The 27,275-nt window shown below is 37.7% G+C and overlaps 1 protein-coding gene across 2 annotated transcripts in view; it reads right to left on the bottom strand.

The window, feature by feature from the left end:
- Window positions 1–27,275, bottom strand: part of Lrrk (Leucine-rich repeat kinase) — a 239,580-nt gene that overhangs the window by 134,473 nt on the left and 77,832 nt on the right. For both annotated transcript variants that reach the window (XM_081732781.1, XM_081732776.1), the window contains exon 7: window positions 1,098–1,257. In XM_081732781.1, the coding sequence (XP_081588907.1) occupies window positions 1,098–1,257 (160 nt within the window). The remainder of the gene's footprint in view (window positions 1–1,097; window positions 1,258–27,275) is intronic.

Raw genomic sequence — 27,275 nt, 5'->3', positions numbered from 1 at the left:
TTTTTGGAACTCATAATAAAAAATTTACAAGAGTCAGATTCAGACAATGGCGAAATATTAATTGACATAGACGATAGTGAAAGTAGTGTTGAAGACGAACGTTTAGCAGTTCCACTGGAATAAGTTAATAGGTAGGTTATTCAGTTGCTATATATACTTCTAGGATACACAGCCAAAATCTTTGAGTTTGCTGGAATAGTATATTTACATTGTGAATAATGTTGCCAATGTATGTGTAATAATCTCAACTAGAGGAAGAGCGAGAAGGGAAAGGGGAGTCCGAAATCCGGCAACACCGCGCGGAATATCCCACAGCATTGGCTACTGCCCGTGATGCTTTACATCTGAAAAACACAATAAATCTAGAAGTTTAATCGATGTTCTTTTGAAATGAAATGAAATCTTTGAGTTTAACGTCCCGCGGTTATGCCGGTTAGGCTAAAGGAGACGGTGATTATGAGAAATGAATGAAATGGTGGAATGAAGAAAGTGGGAGGAAACGGGAGAACCCCGAGAAAACCCACGCACACGATGTTTGTCCACCACAAAGTTCACTTGGCGGGAGCAGGGTTTGAACCCGAGACCCCTAGCACCAGAGGTGAACGCTCAACCACTGAGCCACCGTGGCCCGATGTTCTTTTGAGATATTATTTCTTCTTAATGGCCATTCCTTTAAATTCGACAATTTTCAAACACAGCAAGCGCATTAAGTCAAAGAGACAGCACTATATTAACGCACCCCATGCTACAGGATAGTTTATACAATAAAAAACAAATTCTGACCAAAGCATATATTAATTAATAAATGATAACGTTAAGTTACAGTTTCGGCAAAGTATCTTCAGAAACTTCTTTCAGTATCTGATGTTTCTGTTCTTTCACCAGAAACATAAGATAATGTGTCTGATGAAGACAAAGATAGTTTGGCGAAACTGTAACTTAACGTTATTATTTATTAATTAAAATATGCTTTGGTCAGAATCTCTCTTTTATTGTACACAATAAGTTCCAAAGCTAGAATGAGCGGTATTAGGATAATTTAGTCTGAAAAAAACTGAATTACGATAAACCTAAATACGAATTAAAAAATGACTTACGTAAAGAGCAATGTATTGGAGCCATTAGGTGCCATATTGACTATAAGCTCTGCTTCTTTCCCTAGTTCTTGTATGATATTCTTCACAAGGGTTAAGTCCCCCTGACTGCATGCTTTGAGTAAAGTTCCGTGGCATTTTTGTCGAGCAGCTTCTTTACTATCTGTAACAAGAATTAACATCATATTTTTAACTTAGCGCAAAAGATTCTCCTAGAATACACATAAAAGAGACTTAATTAGAGGGAAACATTTTTATAAACCTTTATTTAAAAATATATTTTAAAATAAAAAAAAAATATCACGGAGAAACTACAACAGACAACCAACTATCAAATTTAATTGGGATTCACTGAATATTGTAGAGTTTTCTTTAGGGCAGAGCTTAAAAAATAGTACACGGGAATTTTTGGACTTGCCAAATTACCTTTTGTTATAAAAATTCCTCCCATGTACAGTAATAATAATTATATCTTTAATACTAAGTTATATATATGTTTGGTGGTTTTGTTGCTGAGATTGTGAGATTATTATTACTGTACATAGGAAAAAGGTCAATAATAAAAGATGATTAGAAAAATCCAAAAATTACCGTGCAACATTTTTAAAGCTCTACCCTAAAAAGAACTTTACAATAATAATTATTAAGGACAAACCCTGGAATGTAAGTTCTGACCACACAAAATTAATTTTGCTTTAACACGGCATTAAGAGCAGTTAAATTATATCGAATTTAAAAGAAAGTTGCTAGCGTGACAGAGGTTTCGGCTAGAGGACAGAAACAGACAAATACTTTCTGAAAATAATTGGCAAATAATTGACCTTATACAAAGCAAAGAAATTGCTCGATAAATTAAATACAGCATACATTAAATTAAGTTATAATAAAAATTTAATTAATGGTATAATAAAATTAATAATAACTTAGTATACAATAAGCGATCGACCTTTATTTATTATTCATGTTTTTCGGTGATTATTCCTCAATGGTATGTCCAATCGGGACATGCGACTCCTAACGAGACTCAGCCACGCTCTCGAATCACCATGACAAATTTCGTTAAGGTTTGTGTGAAGGGATGTTTTGTCGATAGATGTCACTACAGTCTTCGTATCTCTTTCATATATGTTTCACCTTTCACGAAAATTCACGATTTCTCTTACAAATTTCAATGTAGAGACTTCAAATTTTTAGAAAAGGAACTTCAAATTTTTAGTAAATGACTTGATTGTTGAAATGGATATCCAAATATATCAACAGTAATATATATCCTTTAACAACAATATATATCCTTTAACAATATAACTGTTTCAACAATGAAGACAATTCTAAATAAAAAAACCGGCACGGATTGTTGCCTTCGACAGGTTATGAAGTTCCTTTTCTAAAACAATGAAGTCTCTCCGTTGAAATTTGTAAGAGAAATCGTGAATTTTCGTGAAAGGTAAAAATACATAAGAGAGATACGAAGACTGTAGTGACATCTATCGGCAAAGCTTGTCCCTTTACACCAACCTTAAGAACGGTTTAGGCATTTCAGAGAAGTATCCGGTCAAACGAATGCGTAAGTAGATTAAAGAGGAGCTTCGCGCAGAACGAAACGATAAGCCATATTGCTAATGCTGAAAACACCCACACCCCATTGTTTACAACGAGAATTCACGCACCAAATGCTTTTCCAATGTTAAGTCTATAGGCTTTCTGTCTTTCGGTGATTATTCCTCAATGGTATGTCCGATCGCGACATGCGACCATTTACGACGCTCAGTGCGCGCTCTCAAATCAATATGCCAATTTATTTAAACACGTTTCAAGCATCTCGGCAGTTTTACGTCCCACGGTTATGCCGGTTAGGCTAAAGGAGACGATGATGAGGAGAGATTAGTGAAATGGTGGAATGAAGAAAGTGGGAGGAAACGGGAGAACCCCGAGTAAACCCACGAGCACGGTGTTTGTCCACCACAAAGTTCACACGTTGCGAACTGGGATCGAACCAGGGACCCCAAGTACCGGAGGTGAACGCTCTACCGCTGGGCCACCGCGCCCCCTAGGCATCTCGGATGAGAATCCTTATGAGATGACGCCTAAGTCGAGGAATCGTTTCAAAATAATCCAGAAGCTTCGTTCCAATAATAATCAAAATCGAGAAACAAGAATATTAATTGAAACCAAAGGACAGGTATAACCCTACAACGATGCATTGCCTCAGATAAAATACTACTACTAGTAATTTTTATACTTAAATTTCTAGCTAAGCTAACTTAGGCAACAAGGACTCAGTCTATGCCTACGAAAGAGGTGAAGGAAGGAATGAAAAATATTGAATTTTTATTTATTTATTTATTCCGCATAACTAATTTTAAAAGTACAAGGTAAGTCGAAATAAACTTCCATTCTAAGTGTTGACAAAGAAGAAACTTAAAAATTCGAGTCACATCTACGTATGAGAGCAGTCTTCTATCTTTTGTATTTTCAATGACACACACACTATTTTAGAATGTTTATTTATTCTTCAGTTGACTTCTCTCTCAAAAGATTTTGTTTGTCTGTTTCGTCTACAAACAAATGAAAGGCAACCTCATTACCTACAACTTGCAGCATTTTAAATACAACTAAGACCAGAAAGAAAGTTGTCGACAGATTTTTATGAAACTTCTGAGATGACTTTGTTTATAAAGTACTAATTCTGAGCAAGTACAGGGTGAGACATAAGTATCAAGAATTAACATCACACTGATACTAAGGCTTATTTTCCATTAGCCGATTTAACATCCCAACAAGCTGTACTATGGAAAATCACATGCGATTCTTTTCAAAACACTTCACCATCCTCGCTGACGGAACTGCGTGGTGCATATTGGATGAGGAAAAAAAATGAAATATTTAACGTCCCACTATTATGCTCTTTAGGCTAAGGGAGACGATGATTAAGGCAAGTGAATGATGATGGAAGGATAGGTAGCATGAAAAAGTGGGAGGAAACGGAAGTATCGCGAGAAAACGCACGGTCACGAAGTTGTTCACTACAAACTTACTTGGCCGCGGATCGAACAAAGGGATCCCACACACCAGAGGTAAGCGCTCTAACACTGAGTCACCGTGTTCCTGATGCAAAAATATAGCAAAATTATTTGCGGTTATCATTCTTGCTTGATTAGAAAATGTGGAATGTAACTTAATTTTATAATCACCTTCTAATTATTAATAGTGCTGAAATTAGGATTAATAATAGGTATGTTTACATAATCCCAGAGGCATGAGATCAAATTGAATGCTTGGCGAACTTGACAAGGCTTTACTTTATCTATCTATTAAATAGTCTAAATTAGTTAACTATATCTTTTTTTTATAAAGTTTATGATATGAAATTAGTGTTCAAAACCTTTGTATTTTAAAAAGCCTTCAAAATGAATGCAAATGAACTATACTGCCATCTTTGGAGTTCTTTTAAACTATATGTTTATGGAAATTTATATGTTTGTGGCCAACCCTTTCGACAATGAGATCTCGGAAACTACAGGCTCTAGAAAGATGACGTTTTCACTGATTGATTCCAAATTTTGCGTAGATTGTCCAGTTCTAATTGAATATTTAAAAAAGACATGGGCATTATTTCTTTATTACATTTTTAGGGTACACTGGAAGCGTTGAAATTAAAAAAAAAGCTAAAGCATCATATATCATCCTATGCGTTATACATTCCAACACCACATTGTTGTATATTGGGGTTGTATATGTCTCAGGCGTATGTTTCATGTCCAAATAATAATGAAAAAGCAAGGAAAAGCATTTCTCGAGTCTAAGATAAATCTTTATTTTTTGAGTGTTTTGCCCAATGAACACCATATATAACTGACATTATAATTAATTGTATATGTCATGTATTGTCTTATTACATACTGCATGCAAGAAGAAAGAAAACACTGATCATACATGAATTAGAAACTCCAACCGAAAGTAAGCTCAAATCTTGCAAACGGTGTGAGATATTGAGAAAAAATAATCGAAAAAAATCTCCCCTTTATGATACCCCTTGCCGACTTTTTATCAAGACGTCTTTCACTTGTGCCTGTAAATGGACATGCACCTATGTTGTGAGGAATGAGAAGGAGATTTATGCTCATATGCGAATGATCTAGGTTTAGTTAGTCTATATATTAAAATGCTAGGTTGTTTGTGGTCAATTCTTTCGACAATCAGATCTCGAAAACCACAAGCTCTACAAACGTGCCGTTTTCGCTGGTCAATTCCAAATTCTGTGTAGATCTGCCAGTTCTAAGTCAAATTAAAATAAAAGTCGTTTTCAATTTTCTATTCGACATTTTAGGCGTCGTTTTGACCCTATTAGTTTAATATCGCGAGCAGAATGTTAAGGTTGAAAAAAATACCCTTGTGAAAGGCAACCAGTACAGAAGCTATGTATAGCGGGTTGATGGACATTTTAGGCGCTTTGCTATAATCGGAATGACAAAACCTACTGCAAGCTGGCAACTTGGAAGGCTTGTGGACTCACAACGAGGCATACTTGGATATGGAATTATAAGAAAAAATATTTGTATCTGGTGTCATCTATCACTTAATTCAAGTTTGCCACAAACTCATTCCAACGTTCTATATATTAAAATACTACATTTACATGTCTGTCTATAGCAATTCACTCCCTTTGTGATTCTTCCGGTCTTATTAGCGTCTGTAAATGGACTTCTATAGATATAGTGAGAAGTGGGAAAGAGATTCATATTCATTCATACTAGAACGGTGCGCTGTGTAAACAGCGGAGGTTCAGCTAGTATGTAATTATTAAATAAAGGAATCGTTTACACACGATCATAGGCTAAAAGTTTACACATAGCCACATATTTAATTAATACTTGCAATATATAAAAGAGAAACAAACACAAGGAAATAAATAGAAATCGAAGTGGATTCTTTCAAGGACGTCAGGGTATCCCACTCTATTTGCAAAGCCACATTAAAACATCACAAGCTCCACTGCAAACACATATAAAGCACGTGAATAAATGAATAAAAATAAATAAATAAATAAATAAATAAATACAAATCTAGACAAGCAAACTAAGCATTAACTGGGTTCTTATTTTCACTTTCTCTCAGCAGCAATTTACTCTAGCGTACCTAAGTAACGTTCGAGTAATTGCAAATAAACTCGTTTTACGGGATAGCAACACATGTAGCGGTCTACGTTCTTTTAATTTATTTGGAACACATGCAACTACCATCACGAAGATACTTTTCTACAATAACGTAGAACTGAAAGATTTTACAAATACTGTATATTCAAACACGACTGCTATACATGTTCACAATTATTTGGTGAGGTTAAACGACATGAATTTCTTCGGAAAGAAGGAAGCAAAAGAAAGAAAACAGCATCTGTTTCTATGAGAGAAAATTAGTCCATTCTTTTGACAACAGGTTTTTCGCTTACTCTGAGGGAAGAACAAAGACTGACAATATTTAAGAACAAGATCCTCAGACGAATATTCGGATCCAAGAGGAACGGGAATGGGGAATGACGGAAACTTCATAACGAGGAACTACATACTTTATACGGTTTACCAAACATTGTTAGGGTCATCAAGTCTAGAAGGGTCATGTAGCCAGAAAGGAAGTAGGAACGTTTTCAGTCTTAACTGGAAGACCAATCGGAAAACGACTATTAGGAAGACCTAGGCGCAGATGGGAAAACAATATTAAGGTGGATCTCGCAGAATAGAAATACAAAGTAGAAACTGGATCCAGTTGGCTAAGGATATAAGTCAATGGAGAGCTTTTGTGAACGTGGCATTGAATTTTCGGGTTCCATAGGCCATACAGTTAGTTAGTTAGATATATCGAATAAATAGATAAATAAAAACTTAAAAACTAATTTTGTCGGTTGTAGAATGAGTTTTCCCGAGGTTCTCCCATTTCCTTCTGCACCCTGATTCCACAAGTTATTTGATAATCATTCCTTTCATTAATTACCCGTCTCCTTTAGCCTAAAGGCGGGACATAAATTAGAAATTTCTCTTCATTTATTATTATTATTATTATTATTATTATTATTATTATTATTATTTGTTAACTGTTTGTACAGAAAACAGTAAAACCTTATGCAATGAAAACCGTATTTCGTTGATGATGCTGTCAATTTTCATGATCTGTCGCATCCCTAATTCCTTCCTTTTTTGGTCTTTATTTCCCTTTCTCTATTTCTTTCTCTTTTCTCAATGGAGAGAGAGCGAGCGAGAGAGAGAGAAATAAAGCCTGTTAGGCTCAAGGAGACAATGATGATGAGAGATGAATGAAATGGTGGAATGAAGAAAGTGGGAGGAAACGGGAGAACCCCGGGAAAACCCACGAACACGGTGTTTGTCCACCACCAAGTCCATACGGTGCGAGCTGGGATCGACCCAGGGACCCCAAGCACCGGAGGTGAACGCTCTACCACTGAGCCACCGCGCACGAGAGAGAGAGAGAGAGAGAGAGAGAGAGGGGTCTCTGATAAATTAACGTAAAATTACGATAAAACAATCAATCATTACAAAACACAAGCAGCTACCGCCCTTACTGAATACAAAGCCTAAGAGATAGTCCTACATTGTTAACATCAACATAGAACTTCTGAAACCTAGTTACTGGAAAACAACAGTTACATTCAAGACCAGACAAAAATACAATTGGAAAAGATCATGTGAAATAGCTGTAAAAGTGTAAACTACATATTTTGGCTTTCTACTAAACCAATATAATTGGTCACGTTCTGGATTAAACATTCCAGAATCATTGTCTATCATCACGCAATGGAGTTCGTTTTACGTCACACGAAACAAGAATCACAATTTGAGAAACAATAATACTAGTAAGACTTTTGTGTAATTGGATTGTTCATACAACGAAAGTGGAAGATTAGTTATATATAGTAATGTTCAAAAAACACCTTTCTTACACTGAGGTGACCTTCGTCTCTGGGGGAATCACGCTGAAGGGACCAATGTTTTGAACTAGGGGCACACAATTTAAATATTGTTCATGCAAATAGTATAGAAGTCCACGCTTGGATGAAGTACTAATTAACCTTTTTATGCTACTTTGGAAAAATAAACACACTACTGAACAAGACTGCACTTATTTAATATAAAAACACAATTACACGTGACATTCCGATCTTCTAGCCAAGATCCTCATCAGACGTACACTCAAGGATCTTGGCTAGAAGATCGGAATGTCACGTGTAATTGTGTTTTTATATTAAATAAGTGCAGTCTTGTTCAGCAGTGTGTTTATTTTTCTGATTTTATTTGCAAAACGTATGACTATGATCAGGGACGTACGCAGGAATTTATTTCGGGAGGGGTCCAAAGCTTTTCGAGGGGATCCAAACAATTTCAGGCTAAATTATATTAAAAATTGTAAAATTGCCCCTAAAATTAGACTAAATTTACAAAACAGTCCGGATTTCGGGGGGTCCGGACCCCCAGGACCCACCCCCTGCGTACGTCCCTGACTATGATTGTGTCAGAATGCTACTTTGATGACTTAAGAATTCAATGAAACTACTTTTAAACATATCTATCCATGGAATCATGAGTAAATAATCTCAAAGACAGGGGACCTTATACAGAGTCGTTGTGACGCGTGATTAGTGCCATACTAAAGAGTTCGATTAACATATGTTTCCTGTTGTAATTAAGCCTTTAGCATGACGCTAATCATACGTCAAAACGACTCTGCATAAGGCCCAGGATGTTTATAAAGAGCGAGCACAAAAACAATCCCTGATTTGAAAAGAGTATACTGTTAATAGCAAAAGTACTATTGGCCTCTCGTTAGTTTCTTCTATCACCCATTTACTTCACTGGGCTTACACTGGTAGGGCAGGAGGGCAGGGATCCCTACCGGGGCCCTCTCGAAATATATATAATCTATATATATAAAAGAGAACGTACAATTTTTTGTCCGCTCATCACGCTAATACGGCTGAACCAATTTCTTTCATTTTTGGGGGGTTGTTAGGATTTGGACCCTAGATGGTTTTTATCATATCACTTTAATTTTTAATTACCAGTGTCTTGAGATAATTGACCATTCAGGTGTCCACAAATCCTTTGTTATTAGTTCATCATAGGTAAAAATAAACGTATTTATATGCAACCCGCATGACCTTATCACTCGGCGGGTTAACATAAATGACAGGCGATATACAGCGGAAAATAGCTTGAATCTTCTGTTTAAAATTTTTTAATTGATTTGCTTATTTTTACAGACACTTTTACAATATGCCAGCACCGGGATGACCGCAGCGAAGCGGGGCGGGTTAACATAAATGACAGGCGATATAATGTTAAGATTTACTGCAATCTTCTATGGTTTTTATCATATCACTTGAAAGCGAAAAAGTAAAAATTATCTAAGTAACAAAGTTTATTGCGTTCCGGGGTGACCGCAGCGAAGCGGGGTGAACGCTGCTAGTAATGAATATTGAATAACATGGAGAGTAAGATAAAACATGTCCGCTGCATTGGAGCATAGTTACTCCTTGTAGTTTGTTCCGTTCCCCGAGTTCGGCGGCCCCCAGCATTGAATGTAGTCTTGGGGTCCCATTACTGGAATGAAACTAACAGTATTATGAAGTCCTGCTTGGGGCCTTTTGTTAGTGGCCTAGTAAGAATATATTTCAACAATATGAAGAATGGGGTTCCATGAATGCTTCTACATGCTACATAGAAAGGGAAGATGGGGCCCTCAAAGTGAGACTCCTGCCGGAGTCCTATACCCCCCATTCCGAGACTGCTTACACTAGTTCTGTCTAGCATCCATTTATCTCATTGGGCTTGCGCTAGTTCAATCTCTTGTACGTTTACTTCACGGGGCTTGCGTTAGTTCCATCTAGCACTAACCTTCCTAATTGAGCTCGCGTTAGTTCTATCTTGTATATAGAATGTATTTAACTAATTCAGTTTGCGCTAAATCTATCTTGCGCCCATTTATTTCATGAGGCTTGTGTTAGCTCTAACTAGCATCCATTTACTTCACTGGGCTCGCGCTAGCTCTATTTTGTGCCCATTTACCTTGTTGGGCTTATGGTAGTTCTATCACGTGCTCATTCACCTCACTGGGTTCGCACTAATACCATCTAACACTCATTTACCTTACTGGGCTCAGACTAGTTCTATATAACTCCCATTTACCTCGTTTGATTCACCATAATTCTTTATAACACCCGTTTATCTGATTGGAGTCGTGCTAGCTCTACTTTGCGCCTATTTACTTTACTGGACTCGAGCTAATTTTATTTCACGCCCACTTATCTCATTGGGTTCACGCTACTTCTTTCTAGCATAAATTATTTCACTGAGCTCACGCTAATTATATCTAGGGCCCATTTACCACATTGGGTTTCAGGGGCGGCTTTAGAGTTTTAATTTTGGGTAAGCCCGCTTTCTCGCTTATGGATACATATACACATTTGAATGATTAATGAGAGTAGGAAATTACTTTTACAGTAGTGGTTGATGTTATTTGTTAAATAATTACCTACCATTAATATAAGTAGTGGAAAATGTATTTACTCTTTACTGTATCTCTTAGCGTTTATATATTTTTCAAATAGGTTGGGTAGGCCAGTGCCTATCCAGTAAAGCCGCCACTGTTGGGTTCACGTTTGTTAAGAGCTCAGGCTCGGTTCGGTATCTCTAACAGGGTCTACACTCGCTCGTGCTCGCTCTCATGTCACGAATCTCATTGCGGCTCACAATCGCTCGGACTCAAACTCTGGCTCGCTGTCTTCTTATATTATTAGTGCACACACCTCGTCGCGTTCAGTTACGGAGATGGAGTTTGATTGAGCTCGAAACCCACGCTTGCGCGTTTGGATATTTTTGTCACATGACAATCAATCACACCACTACCAAAAGAATACCCAAGTTACAATTTTGTAATACATCATTTTAATAAGAATTTCATATTTCACTTTTAACAGCGAATTCCGAAATTTTACCTAATTTTTTCTTGCAAAATCCTTTACACGGAAGCACTTAAATATTTATTAGCCTCATTATTTTCAATAGCTTCTTTAAAATTGCAAAATATATGCGTACATAGTTATAAGAACGTCATCATATGTGTAATTGTTTCACGCGATACAGCCTGCTAAATTCATATAACCTTGAAAATGTAACCATACGATTAGTCTTATGGTAGGACCCTAACATATAAATGACAATAAAACAAATAAAGAAAAAAAAATGGACAAAAACAGAAAACCTGATTCACGAGGTGTACAAGTACAAAGGAATCCTGTACTGGTTTCGTGCGTTGATGATTCGGAAAAGAGTATTTCCATTTTAACAAGTGGCCCAAGGGGTTTCTTAACAAGCCTTTCAGTCAATCGGTGTTAAAAGAAAATTATACAGGGTGATTCACATAAAGTAACCACTTTATAAAGTTATAAGTTTTCCCTTTGGATGATTTTATGTTATTTGTATTAACAATGGGAGACCAGTATTACAATCTTAACGGAAATTAACATACAACTGTCGTTATTTACTAATAGCACAGTAACCCACACAAAGAACAGCTGCTTCAACAGTAGTACAGGCTTCAACTATTTTATAGAATAACTTCTGTCGTTTGGCGTAAATCCGAAGTGAAAACTACTACTAATTTGGGATTATGAACTGAACATTTTAGAAGTTGAGCACTCTTAGGAGTATGCGCATCACTGCTAGAAGTTCAGATTCTTTACTACCTTATTAGTTTGTGAGGACACAGTGGTTCAGTGGTAAAGCGTTCATCTCTGGTGCGTGGGGTCCTTGGTTCGATCCTAGCTCGCGCCAAGCGTGTTCATGGTTTTGTTGGGTTCTCCCGTTTCCTTCCACTTTATTTATTCGACCATTCCATTCATTTCTCATCATCACTATCTCTTTTAGCTTAGCCGGCATATCCGTGGGACGTAAAATTGAAAAATTTCATTTTTCACATCAATTTATTGGAAAAATCTAGAATTGGAAAAACGCCACAGACGTCTCGGTTAGCTGGGTTCAGCTGATTTTGCGTTCAGCGTCCATTTCAGCAGTGAGGGTATATGAGATATATACTTAGTGATTAACATGGAATCCGAAATGCTTGAGCTCCCGCCGGGAGTTTTCCCACGCCAAAGGTGCATATGCTAGCCGGTTAGCCACGAAGGACCTTATGTCTCGGTTAGCAACCGTCAAGTGGTATTAGAGTAAGCTCCATACTATTACGTGAAGAGCAGTAGAACGACAGGCCTAATGTGCAATGAACTGAGCACACGCGAGTTTAAAATGGGTGGCCTCTCTGATTTCCAAAGAGGGCAAATTGGTGGCGCTCAGTTACGTGGTGTGAGAGTGAAGATTGTGATAAATGTAGTCGACGTGTTCTGAGGGACAACATCCAAGAAGATGATGATAATCTACAAAATTCACGGAAAAATCATATCAGTATGAATGGTCGGAAGAAAACATTCAGTGAGAGGTTCTGCCGAGCATTAAATTGGACTCTCACTTAAAACCATTGTGCACCTGAGATGTAAGCAGCACATCCCATAGCCTGTGTCAACAATCACAGTCTGCCGCAGTTACATGACCTAGACATACTGGATTGGGTTGCAGGGGCGAAACTACTGATAATTGCGGTCCGGTTAGGTTAATGTTAAAGAGATTAAAACGCTTTAGCACTATGCCAATGATGCCGTGAACATGCAACATGGACCACTGATAGCCGGAAACGTGTGGCATTGTCGGATAAGTCATCATTCACCTTATTTCAAACCACGGGTCGTGTTTACGTATGAAGAATGCTGAAAGAAGAATATGATTCGCAGTTTTTCCATCCAACCGTGAAGTATGCAATGGGCCGCAATATCCTAGCTTTCAAAGGGTCCTATTCTGATGCTTACCGGTCACGTCACAGTCCCTGATTATATCATTATTTTAGGGGACCAAATTCACGATATGGTCCAGATGTTGTCTCCAAGGAACAACGCCATATTCCAGGATAATAAAGCGTCCATTCAAACAACTAGAGCTGTTGTGGCGTGGTTTGAAGAACGTCGGGATGAATTTGAATACCTCCAATGGCCTGCTTAACCGTCGGACCTTAACATTTACGGTCTGTTTTGGAGAAACGACTCCGGCGCAGATTTGCGCCTTAATTTACTATCACGGAATTAAGTGATGCATGGCACGCAGAACAGTGTAATATTCCACTTCGAATGATCCAGGAATCCCAAGATTCCAATCCACGTCGCGTCAGAGCTGTTCTGAGGGCGAAAGGTGGTCCAACGTCACATTAATCTGGTTATTTTCCATTAAATTGATAAGTATTTGTACGTGCGCCACTGTTCGAAGTTTATGTAATCAGGAATCCCTAATTAAGGGAACACATGCAAGAAAGAATGAGATGGAATTCTTATGTTTGTGCTCGAACGTAGTTTGTTGTAGTGGAAATTGCGATGTTGGGCAATAGTCCATAATATTAGTGCACTGATAGTACCCAACAGGTGATGGTGGCACGTTCTGTTTCAGTGTTTAGTAGGATAAAAGCCGATCAGCCCTCGCTATTAGAAATAATGAATACACATATCTCATTATGAGAAGTTAAAAGATGCAAGAAATCCAAATATACTGATGAAACTGGAAACCAAACAACACGAAAAGCTGAACTTTCACATTTCCCTGAGGCATCCGCATGTCAGCCTATATCTCCACGTGCACCAGCGCTCTTTACAAATTACTTCCTCATTCAATAGTGCAGCAGAGAAATCAATTGCAACACGAGGCATGGAAATGAAGTGTTAAACATGGACAAGACAGAAAAAACGAATATTGAAAAGCAACTATGATGAATTCCTATTTGTAATTTTTATTCCAGACATTTTCACAGAAACCTACAGGAATTCGGAAGTACAATTTCATGACATTTTCCCCGACCTTTTCTTGGCAAAATATTAAATGTCACATCTATTTTCAAAGCATTTTTCGACTTCCTACTTCTATTGTTCAATAAAACTCTAAAAGGATTCCAAACTTAAAATGTAAGTATATCTATCAGAACTCGGGAACTTACTAAAGAAATAATACACTTCTCACCAGATATATACACTGATTTATTAAAACTAACATACAGCGAAACGGTTTCGATAACTTAACGTTATCTTCATCAAACACTAACTGAATAATTAACAGTTCAACGTTAAGTTGTCGAAACCGTTACGAGGGAAGGGGAGCTGGAAAATTCATGAAATCATCAAGAAGAAATAAAAATTGAAACATATCATTGTAGTCATTCGAAAGGTCATATATTGTGAACCTCTCATCGCGTATATGATCATTTATCTTGTTGTTTTCTTTGTTACAGGTTCTGTAAGAAGATATGGCGGAGGATCTAAGGAAATTCGAGAAGAATGAGCTTCGCAGTGTCATCAAGTTTTTTGTGCTGCAAGACAAATCCTCTATGGAAATTCATAAAACTTTGCAGAATACTTTGGGGGAACATGCTCTTGCATATACAACAGTAACGAAGTGGGTGAGGAGTTTTAAGACTGGTCATTGTGAGACTGAAGATGAACCTCGCTCAGGCAGGCCTTCAAGTGCAGTGACCACGGAAAACATCAACAAAGTGCATGACATGATCATGGAGGATAGGTGCATATCGATCAAAAACATTGCTGCGTGTGTGGGGATATCGCGTGAACGTGTTGGTGTCATGAGAGAAGCATATTTGGACATGCGGAAGGTCAGTGCCAAATGGATCCCAAAATATTTGAATGCTGACCAGAAGAGAATACGGGTGCAGATGTCACAGAAAATTTTGCAGAAGTTTCAAAACCCTGGTGAGTTCTTGCGCAGTCTGGTGACAGAAGATGAAATATGGCTGTACTACTATGATCCAGAGACTAAACAATCCCTGGAGTGGCAACACAGTGGATCTCCTTCACCAAAGAAGTTCCGAAGCAAAGATCAGCTGAGACGTTCCTGCATCGGTGTTTTGGGATAAGGACGGCGTCATCCTTATCAAATATCTTAAAGAGGGTGAAACCATCAACGCTGGGGTTTATTCAAACTATTTGATTAAGCTGAAGGAGGCTCTGAAGAAAAAAAAAACGTCGGGGAAAAGTAAGCAGTGGTGTTGTTTCTCCAGGACAATGCACCTTCTCACAACGCTCATCAAATCATGAAATTGCTGGTAAATCTGGGCTTCACCTACATACACCCACCCTACTCACCTGACCTGCCCCCTCCGACTATCACCTCTTCTCACATCTCGAAAAACATTTCAAAGGCAAACATTTTCTATCCGATGCGGCACTCATTACGGAGGTGGAGGGTTGGTTTGCACAGCAGGACAAGACTCTATTTACAAGGGTTAGAAATGTTGCAACATCGTTGTGAAGTGTATTGAGCTTCGGGGGGAATAGGTTGAATAGTGTATTAAAATGGTTCTTCCAGATAAATTTCTTCTTGGTGATTTCATGAACTTTCCAGCTTCCCCTCGTACACTGCATTTTAGTTTTAATTAATTAGTGTGCATACTTTGGTTAGAAATGTTAATTATTTCAAACTTCAAAGTAAACTTAATTGCTATTGAGATATTTATTGTTAGCTAAAAGTAAGGTAAGAAAATAAATAAAACACTAAAATCAGGCTCACACACAAGCATTTGCTTATCTTTTTTATTCTTTGCATAAAAAATACAAGAAATTCGCAATATAGAAATAAGCGCATTGAATTAAGTTACCCGACACTGGGAGATAGACATGACTTCTGGAAGTCCGAAGTCCTGTCATCTCTGAATACCGGGTACGTTAAACTCTACTAATAAAGGAAATCTAGGAAGTCCGATTTCCTTTAGAGAAGTAATAGCACTTATATCTAGAAAATTTACTTGTTAATTTCTGTAGCAGTTATTTTTCTTATTCTTTTATTTTATTTCATTAATATTTTGTATATTATTTTATAATTTAATATGTTTATGTATTTTTATGTATATTCTTTAATATATTGGATACACCCAATATATTAATTTTCTTCTTTAAATAAATAAAATAAAATAAATAAATATTTACAGTACTGGCATTTGTAGAAGATTTAAACCAGTGGTTAGTGCTACCGTACACTCACTAAGTATTTGATCACGTTGGGGAATTTCATCGACTTCCTTGACGGAAATTAGCCCCCACCAACAGATGTAATTCTTACACTGCAAATATAAATCTACTTTCTGTTACATGGAAAGATTTTTTTTATGCTTAGGAAGTTACACTGACATATTTTCTTGTACTCGGCACCTCCACCATGTAATGTTTTATAGGTAGAAGCTAAATAACGGTCCGGGCTAGTCTCTTCCCCTTCACCAATTTATTATAAAATTTGTTAAATACAAATGTCTTTGATTACAATGAGTAAAAATAGTGTCTATCTTATTATTGACCAGATGAGAGGAAATAGGTGTTTTGTAAGGTGCCCCTTCTCTCAAGGCAACCTCCAAGGCACCTGCTGGTTCTGGTGAGTCTTGAAGGATAGCCCCCTCAGCCCAAAGCAGCTTCGCGAGGCTTGGTAGTAGAAAGGATTCTTAGTCCAATGCGACCTCAGGGCAGGTGTTGGTTAGTTGAGAAGTTGGTCGACTGATGCCGGGTCCCTCGGTGGTCGAGCTTTTATCTGTCCTCTTCGGGTCCTTCCGTGAGTCCTCTTTCGGCGTTCCTCGGTGTTTTTCGTGTCGGCTTCTTGTCTGCTACGCTGAGAACAATCAATAGCATGTGTTGTGTTGATATGTGCTTTTGTCGTGATCTGGGGATCCTTACAATATATATATATATATATATATATATATATATATATATATATATATATATATATATATATATATATATATGGTGTTATAAAAATGACGCCAATGGACAACAGAGCCCTTTTCTACAGGTGAAAATAAAGCGAAAATCCTGTTAACGGTATACCCTCCGAGGCTTCCTTCAGCCGCTATAGGGAATTAAAATGTTAGTATGTGGTAACGTTGCAGATAAACTTGGAACCATTAGCATTGCCCTACGAATCCATGAAGGAGTTATATCGATTGTTACGCTAATAAATGGTGCTAGTATCAACGGCTATCGACTTTAATTGCTATCTGGAAAGAATCAAGGTAATCATTTGATGAATTAGTACATCTAGTTTACAGTTCCATATCTGTGACGTTGCCACATAGTGCGATTTGCGTCTCCAAACGAGGACCTGAAAGGTATACAATTATACATATTTTTATTTTGACTTGTAGAATAGTGCTCTGTGGATCATGGGCGCCATTTTTCAGAACACCCGATATATATAAGAAAAAAATCTCGCTCTTATCGATTTTGTTATATGTAGATCGATATTAAAACCGGAAGTCGTAGTTGATTTCTATCACTCCTGGTTTCATAAGAGAGTTAAGAGGAACAGGAATTAAGATTTCTATGCTTTCGACAGCTTATGGCTATGTTAGCCCGTCGCGTAGGAAGGATGACGTTTCTCGACAATCACACTGCTCGGGGAATTGGGGAGGAGGAAAGAAATGGGCAAGAAAGGAGGAGTCCTGGGACCACTACTTAAGTACCATCCCGGCATTTGCCTAACGCAGATTGAATGTACTTGAAAATAAAATCCTGAAGTGAATATTAGGACCCACGAGGGACGTGGATAGGTAATGACGGAAAGTTAATAACGAGGAATTGGATAATTTAAACCGTTTACCTAGCATTGCTAGGGACATTAAATCTAGAAGGTTCAGGAAGATTAGGATTAGGAATTAGATTTCAGGGCTTTCGGCACCTAAGTTCATGTTAGCTCATCAGGCACGTATGAGGCATGATGTAATTCGGCGATCAGACTTTCCGAAGAATTCAAGGGGAAGAAAGGAATGGGGAAAGATAAAGTGGCCTGGAACCATCGTTAGGTACATTAGTAATGGCGGTACCCTATCGCACTCTTAATTATCCAATTTGCGGCCCATAAACCATAGCGTTAATGAGAATGAGTGAGTGATGCTTTGGCCGGAATTGCGTCATCTATTGAAATTTTGCTTATGCTTACTCAGGGGCCAGGGAATGCATAGGACCACCCAGGGTACCAAGGATGTTCTAAATAGAGGATCTGCCCATATGTATCTTCATCCTATTAAATCGGTGAAGCCAAAAAGCAACCGAGCATCGGCACGTCTGATTGGCTACTCTCGTTTCCGCCATCGTCTGATTGACTACTCTCGTTTCCGCCATGATTGTTGGCTCAAAACATTGCGATCCTATTGGGCGGAGTGGGCAGAGTAGGGGGTGGCAAAATTGTGACGTATGGCTTCAAGATTTTGTTGCAAGGGCAGATCCTATATTTTATAAGATCCTTGCAGGGTACAGAAGATTACCTGGGTTATCCAATCTAGGGGCCTCATGCACCATATCGTTAGTGTGATAGGGTACCGCCATTACTACTGGTACCATCCTGGTATTTGCGTGGTGTGTGGCCATTTCAGGAAAACCTAGGTAAAATCTCACTCAGAATGGCTGGCAAGTAGGAAATTAAGACTGGGAAGCTTAATCGATTGCAGGAACCAGGTTTTTGCTATATATTATCGTCCCTCCTCTATAGTGATCAACGTTAAAACAATGATAGATTTCTACCACCTCCCTTTTAAATGTCACCCCAAAAAATAAACTCAAATGATAACTTCTGACCCTCTATACTCTGGCCAAAATTTATTGTGACCCACCAAGTTACGAGGCCTCATCCCGGCGAAATTAAAATATCGCTAACTTTACAATAATTATGTGATATCTTCAAATAGATAAAAGATAATTGAAATGTGGAACAAGAGCGCCCTAGACAATATCATTTTACATGAAATCCGGTTATCACGGCACACTTATCTGCTTTCGAGTTCGAGTCATTTTGAAAAATCGGCATTTATTTTCGCGTTTCCGAACGGCTAAAAACGGAAAGCCACTAGGTGACTTGTGATAACGGTACCTCACGCTAAATAATATTGTCTAGGGCGCTCTTGTTCCACATTTCGATTATCTTTTATCTATTTGAAGATATCACATAATTACTGTAAAATTACCGGTATTTTAATTTCGCCGGGATGAGGCCTCTTAATTCTTGAAACTCTATGTCTCCCAAACGGATACACAGACAGACAGAAGTTACTTCTTCAAAATCAACACAAAGTTATTTTACACTAAACAACACAATAGATGATCAAAAGAACTTTTCTGTAGCAGAATTTTGAAAATATTTTCCCTAAAGAATTCTAAAATGAAATGAAATCTTTCAGTTGAACGTTTCACTAATCATGCCCTTTAGGCTAAAGAAGACGATAATTGAGGCAAGTGAATGATGGAAGGATTGGCGGCATGAGAATGAGGGAGAAAACCCACGGACACGAGGTTGTCCACCACAAAATTACTTGGTTGGGGATCGAACCAGGAACCCCCACACACACTAGAGATAAGCGCTCTAACACTGAGCCACTATGCCCCCCCCTAAAGAACTTGAAAATCCCAGTAGGAGACCCATAATGAACCTCTACACATAATTCTGACTACACCACTGCCCTCAAATGTTAAGTTACAACACAGAAACAAACAGGTTTCTCACTATTGTTCGTTTTTACTATAGTAATAAACATAAGGTAATAAAAAAGAAATGAGGTAATACGTACATAATTTCATTTTAATGGTTATATTAAGCAGTCACGTGGGTACTTTCTCTTTTGTCATGAAAGTAAATTAATGAAATCCGACAAAATTCATTAGGTGTTCATTAAACATTAACAGTTGCAGAAAATAAATTCTCACAATAAATCCGACAGATGATATGGTAACCTCAAAATAATAAACATGAAAATCAACTATTCATAATACGTAATGACAGAAAATGAGAATATTGTAAATCTTATATATAAAGCTGACTGTTATATGTTTGTTCACTACTTAATCCACACAACTGGCTTGGTATATAAAAGGGTGTCTTACAAAGAATGCAACTTTTGAAATGCCCGCCATTTCTGTTCTAATAAGTTGGCAGCACTGCACGTTACACGATTTTCACCTGTTATCCTTTCTATTTAAAGTGTGCTCTCGGAAAATATGTGAAACATACTCCGCCCTCATCCTGCCGCCCTCTTACGCTTTCCTTTTCTTTGGGAAAAGAAGTGAATGACCTCGGCTGTATTATCAATTCGTCATTCAGGCGTTTGGTCTTGGCGAATCTAGCTATTTAGAATGGCTAGTCAATGTGCCAACCCTGTCCACATACAAATATTGAAAAATTTCTGCCACATGAACTTGTCCCTCCTCTTGCGAGAGATGTACGGGAAAACACACATCGACAGCAGCGTCAGCAAGGGCACATTTGAAATAGAAATGCCCTAGTAGTCATGCAACGCCGAATTGAGCATGATTGTCATTTGTTCAGTGTACAGGTAGGAATGGATCGCTTTATGAAGAACAGCATGTTGTCATAATGAAAGCTTGTTACAAATGTGATGAATATTGTGCGGAGACTGTTCTTAAACTCCGTGAAATCTTTGGTCAGTGTAATGCACCGAGTAAGTCGACGTGATCAGACTGATTGCTAAACTTGAGTAAAACGGTTCAGTTATGAACACTAAATCCTCGGGACGTGTGCGTGTTAGTCGTTCTGCGGAAAACATTGACATCGTGAGTGATAATGTTGCTCTAAGTCCGGTCTAGCAAAAGATGACGATCTTGTGCTATTCGGCGTTCTGTGACTAGTAACCTATAAGAACAAAATGTGAAAAGCGTATAACGTTCAATGCTGCCAACTTACTAGAACATAAATGGTGGGCATTTCAAAAGCTGTGTTCTTTATGGTACACTCGTTACTTGTAGGTAACTGCAGAGAAGACGGAAGAGACCGTAGGCTACTTAGAATTTTTAAAAAGCGTATCCCATAGTGGGAGGGAGGCGATTCACACTTTCTGTCAAAGAAAGAATATCGTACGAGCCCTCTCAAGTTAGACAGATGTAACTTGATACACACACTCCTCCCCCCGGTCACGTTAATGGATCTTATAAGACTGTCATGTTAGTGAGTCTGTCCGTTACTACACACGACAAGATGAGAATGTGTGAGAAAACTGAACAATACCACGGAAACCCACTGACTCGATGCTGTCCACCTCAAATTCACATGGTCTCAGATCGAACCAGAAACCAATTCCACCAGGGATGAGCGCTTTACCCACGGGGAAGGCCCCCAAATGATTTCCTGGACCCCCCAAATGAGCAGCTTTTAAGACATCATCGTAAGGTTACCTCACTTCAGTCATTTAAAAATAACAAAGTTTACATATAACTAATAATTTACGGTAAATTATTTACCGAACGAAAGATAGTATGGTATCCCTTACGTGTAAGGAATGACCAAATGCACAGCTAGCTACCACGTCTGCTACAATCCATTGGTCTAGTGTTCCCGTGTAGATCATATCTAATATGAAGCACGAAAATACTTTATATAGGCCTATTTTAAAATAACTTTCAATCTATGCCTACACGAGTCTTATGTAGATAGGTTCTGTGTACAAAAGATTGAAAGAGTTATGCACAAAGGTATAACGTTTGGTTCGGTGCAGTAGTTTCTAGTTTCCCATATGGAAACCAAAATTTTTCGGTTTCTCAGGCCTCAAAATCACTAGCTGTAACACTATTTTTTTTTGGGGGGGGGGCTGTGCACATGGTAGCTGCCCTCCTCAAAAACGATGGGCCCCTCCTAGATAAACCTGCTGGCTATACACCTGTCTTCACCACTGAACTATTGTGCTCAGATTTGGTTTATAAAAAGGGGTGCAAAAATAGTCCTATATTGGGTCTTAAAACTTACGACTTCTGTGTGCAAATGAAAAACATAATTTTTTTAAACCCTGTACCTTCTGTAAGGAAGTTTCGAAGCAAGTAGAGCTTAGCTCATGAATCTCTGCCGCGATTCTAATTCTTCGTAGGTGTTAATCACGGCAGAGATTCGTGAACTAAGCTATAACATGTATGAGGGATACACATTGAAAAGACGTTATATTAAGATGAACGGAATGTAATAACGTCTTACTGCATGGGAAAGGTGGAACTTGAATGCAGGAAACATAACTGATGACTAGAAAATAAAATTTAAAAAAAAAAAAAAAATCTTCCTGAAACTTGACGTTGTGTACTTTCTCTCTTCTATATCTGAACCAAAAGCCTTTGAGAAAGCAAACGCGTCACGCACTGCCACAGTAGAATGCACTTCACCAAAATAAAACGCCGACCTATCAAAATGTTTTGTTCTCACGGCCATTCATCTTGTTGCCCTTTCAGATTCACCTATATAACAGACGTTTATATGACAATACACATTGAGAACCGTAAAATAAGGTTCGAGCGTCATAAAAATAACAAAGACTTTCATAAAAATAAAACCATCACTGGAACTAGTGTTCCATTTCCCACTGAATTCATTCAGTTTAAAATCAAGCTTAATAGATTAACAGTTAATCACTTCAAAACAGAATTTAATTCAGTCATTTACTCTAGAATAAAGTTTAAGACATGAACAGTAATTTTACTTAAAGAAAAAAAAAAAACGAAAATAGAAATACTTAAGAGCCTGGCATACTAAAAATAACACAAAATATACCACATCTCTTTTGCTTGCTTTTCATAAGTGAAAGGAGATAATGAAATTCAACTTACCACAATCATAGATAATGTTATTCTACAACAGAAGATATGAACCTGAAGAATTTTTAGTGTTGCCATCCATAGAAATTACAGTGTTGTCAGAATTCCCACAAAATCTAAGTTAAGACAGCGACTAGAGGAACGAACTCAACTGCATTTGATTACGTATCATGTTGTTTTGGTATCCCGTGAACTGTGATACTTTTAAAATAACATTATTATTTAATTTTAAACTGTATGTTAAAACTATTTTGTTTATTACAAACTAAGTACAACTATTATTTATAAAACATTATTATGTAATTTTAATAATTATTTTGTTTACTACAAACTAAATACAACTATTATTTATAAAACATTATTATGTAATTTTAATAATTATTTTGTTTATTACAAACTAAATACAACTATTATTTAAAAAGTAGTTCAAAGGGTACTAAAACCATATGATACGTAACCAAATGTAGTTGAGTTCGTTCCTCTATTTGCTCCCTTAACTTAGGTTTTGGGGGAGATTTTATTCTGGCAACACTCTAAATTCTATGGATGGCAACATTGAAAATTCTTCAGGTTCATATTTTCTGTTGTAGAATAACATTATCTATGATTGTGGTAAGTTGCATTTCATTATCTCCTTTCATTTATGAAAAACAAACGAGAGAAAAATGGCAAATTTTGTATTATTTTTAGTATGCCAGGCACTTACTCTTAAATATTTATATTTGTCAAGTAGAGGGTCATTTCGTTTCACTAGCGTTGTATTCCAGAAACTCATTAATACAGGGTGAGCACAAAAACAATCTCTGATTTGAAAGGAGTAGCTACTTATACTACTACTACAGAGTGTAACTTCAATACCAAAACTACTATCCTGCTCAAACTTTCGGAGCAGTTCCATAAACTCAAAAACCTTTGGTGGCGTTAATTGAATTACAAACAAGCGATGTATGCGCCATCTGTTACACGCGAACTATCGAAACGATAATCCAGCTCTAGTAAAATCTTTGAAGTATCACCGATGTATTAGACTTGATTAGCGTTGCCACGAGACTAGACGAGATGAGATGAGACTTCAGGTTGTCTTGTCTCGTACAAAGCATTTTTCGTCTCGAACGGTTGTCTCGCATCGTTTTCGAGACGAGACGAGACACGAGAAATGTCTCGTCTTGTGGTAACACTAGAGCGCTTGGGGTCCACAAAAAGACCTGTTATGCCAAATAGTTAAAATTGCAACTTTTAACCAAGTTTGGTTTGGTTAACAGAGTACAACACATAACACGACTACAATCTTCCAACAACGACTGGTTAGTTTCGACTGAACCAGTAATGAATTAGTACGACAGGAATATTGTAAATACTGTCGGTACAGCCGAAAGGCAAGCCTTCTCCACTTATTCTGAAATCCTTTTTTCACAACCCCTGGCGCCACTTCAACAAATAAGGAGGTCTATGTGACTTTCCGATTTAAAAAAGTGCTTTTGTTCGAATAAAATCATAAAATAAATGAAAAAAAAAAAAACTAGATTTTGTCAAACCAGCATCCTTTCAAAACAGTACCGAAAAAGGTTGACACGTTTCTGCCTTGTAACAAGAAAAATCATTAAACAATGGTTAGTTACCGATGAAACTGCCATTAAGAGAACTTGCACTTTTAATCCTCGTATAACAGGATTTTTTTTTTTTAACAGATATTCCCACCAGTCCCCGGTATGAAATCTTCTGAAACACTGATCTCGATACATGCTTTAACATTATAATTGGATCTGGAGAACTATCACAAAATAATTAAACTTGAATCGATTGGAAAATGGAAGTGAAAGCTGTTTGTTAGAATAATTAAAAAAAAAAAAAAATAACTTTAGGTATTCCCTGTTCTTTGTAGGATAACCCTCATTTGAAATAATAAACGCTGGTATATATTTCGAAGGCAAATAATTTATTCCGAAACAATAAAATTTTAAACAAACTGTGTTTGCATTTTTGAGACACGAGACGAGATGAGACGTCTCGTCTCAAAGGATTCTGTGTCGTCTAGTGGCAACACTAGACTTTATACCTGCATTGATATGTTTCTGACAATTATTCAGGGTACTGAGTAGTGTAGGTACTATAAATTAGGTTTACCAGATCTTCAGAAACGCATTAGTGCAGCTGTAAACTCCATTACAGTTACTCTCGACAAGAATATAAACTATAAACTCAGTTACGTTTCATAAGATTTGGCTAGAGCTGGATTATCGTCTCGATGGTTCGCACGTAACAGATGGCGCACACATAGCGTGTTTGTAATTCCAATCAACACTACCAAAAACTTTTTGAGTTTATGTAACTACTGCGAAAGTTGGAACAGAATAATACTTTTGATATTAAAGTTATGTCCTTTCCATATCATGGGCTATTTTTTGTGTTCACCCTGTATTTTACACCCTGGTGATTATACTAACACGATAATCCCGACAGCACTGTGGGTAGTCTATCAAGGGAAACTGATGTCGATATTTACTCTCATAGAAATGAATACATGAGGACCGATTTTTGATTGTTCATTTTTGGGATTAATTGGATACATCATCTCCACTGACCCAAACTGATGATGATCCACCAAAAGATACTCAAAATTTTGTGTTCCGGACGGACGGACGGACACATGACGCATAGAAAGTTAATATATAAAGGAGCTTTCCGTAAGCCAAGCTTGTTATAATATATATATATATATATATATATATATATATATATATATATATATATATATATATATATATATATATATATATATTCTTACTTTCAATATGAGCCCAACTAAGGAAAATTAAATAACACCTTAACCGCATATTCTATCCGGTACCTTGAAAACCTTATTTTATTCCGTGCAAAACTTCTTCCTTTATTATTTTTAGTCATAAAAATAACTTACAAATTACATAACTTCCACAAATTACATGCACCAATTAACTCATCCTGTCATGACAAGAATATCAAACACAAAAATGAAACCAAGGTGACGCGAAATAACATACTGTATCAAATTCTCTCTTTTTCTTCAGGTCGGAGTATATACTTCAGCTACTTTCTACTAGTGCTGTCCAAATCGTTTTTTCGGAGAAATGAAAATCGATTTTTCAAAAGTTGAAATTTCAAATATTCGATTTTCGATTTTCAAAATCGATTCCCAAATCCGATTTTCAAGACCGATTTCTGGTTCTCGTTTTCGATTTTCAAAATCGTTTTACGGTTTAGGTTTTCCAAACTAAAATTCTATTTTTAATTTTCTTTTTTTTCTTTTTTTTTTTTTTATGAAAAGCTCCAATATATTTCAACCATAAACTTCCTTGTAGGGCTTATATCTGAAGGACTGCATGCAGTGTAGCCAAACCCAAACTATCACTTAACTCAGTTTGATGTGCTTATTCTGTAGAAAATACGAAAATTCGATTTAGCAGCCGTTCAAAACTTTGTAGGCCCTGATCCAAAAACTCATTATTGGCCAATAGGAATGCGCATGAGTGAGTCATGTCGAGATTTAAGACTGTCTCGACTCGTCTCGAGAAAATGTTGTCTCGACTCGAAAATATGTTTCTGTCTCGATTCGACTCGAATTCGAGACAAGACGTCTCGAAATTCGAGTCGAGATGAAATATACAAGTTAAAATATACGCACACATCAGGCAGGACATTATGACTGCCTGCCTAATTTTCAGTATGTCTACCTTTGGCATGGATAACAACGACGCGGCGTCTTCGCATGGACGCAATGATCCTGGGTAGGTCGCTGGAGAGAGTTGGCACCACATGTGCACACACAGGTCACCTAGTTCCCGTAAATTCCGGGGAGGGGGGCGATGCGCTCTGACGTCACGTTCAATCACATCCCAGAGGTGTTCGATTGGGTTGAGATCCGGCGAGTAAGGGGTGCCAGCAAATCACTTGGGACTCGTCCCTGTGTTCCTCGAACCACTCCTATACTCCTGGCCTTGTGACATGATGCATTACCTTGTCGAAAAATACCACTACCGTTGGGAAACATGGTCGTTATGAAGGGGTGTACGTAGTCTACAAGCAGTGTGCGATATGCCTCGACATCATGGTACCTTGCTCGAGCTCCACTAGACACATGGATGCTCACATGAATGTTCCCCAGAGCATAATTAAGCACCGTCAGCTTGTCTCCGTCCCGCAGTACTGGTGTCAAGGAGCTGTTCCTTTGGAAAAATGAAATGAAAAATGAAATCTGAGTTTTACGTTCCACGTTTTGCCGGTTAGGCTAACGGAGACGGTGATTATGAGAGTGAATGAAATGGTTGAATGAAGAAAGTGGGAGGAACGGGAGAACCCCGAGAAAACCCACGAGCACGGTTTTTGTTCACCACAAAATCCACATGGCACGAGCTAGGATCGAACCAGGGACCCCAAGTACCGGAGGTGAACGCTCTACCACTGAGCCACCG

Source organism: Thermobia domestica, chromosome 1 (assembly GCF_964235325.1).
Source record: "Thermobia domestica chromosome 1, izTheDome1.hap1.1, whole genome shotgun sequence".
NCBI lineage: Eukaryota > Metazoa > Arthropoda > Insecta > Zygentoma > Lepismatidae > Thermobia > Thermobia domestica.
This window is presented reverse-complemented; position numbering and strand designations above follow the sequence as displayed.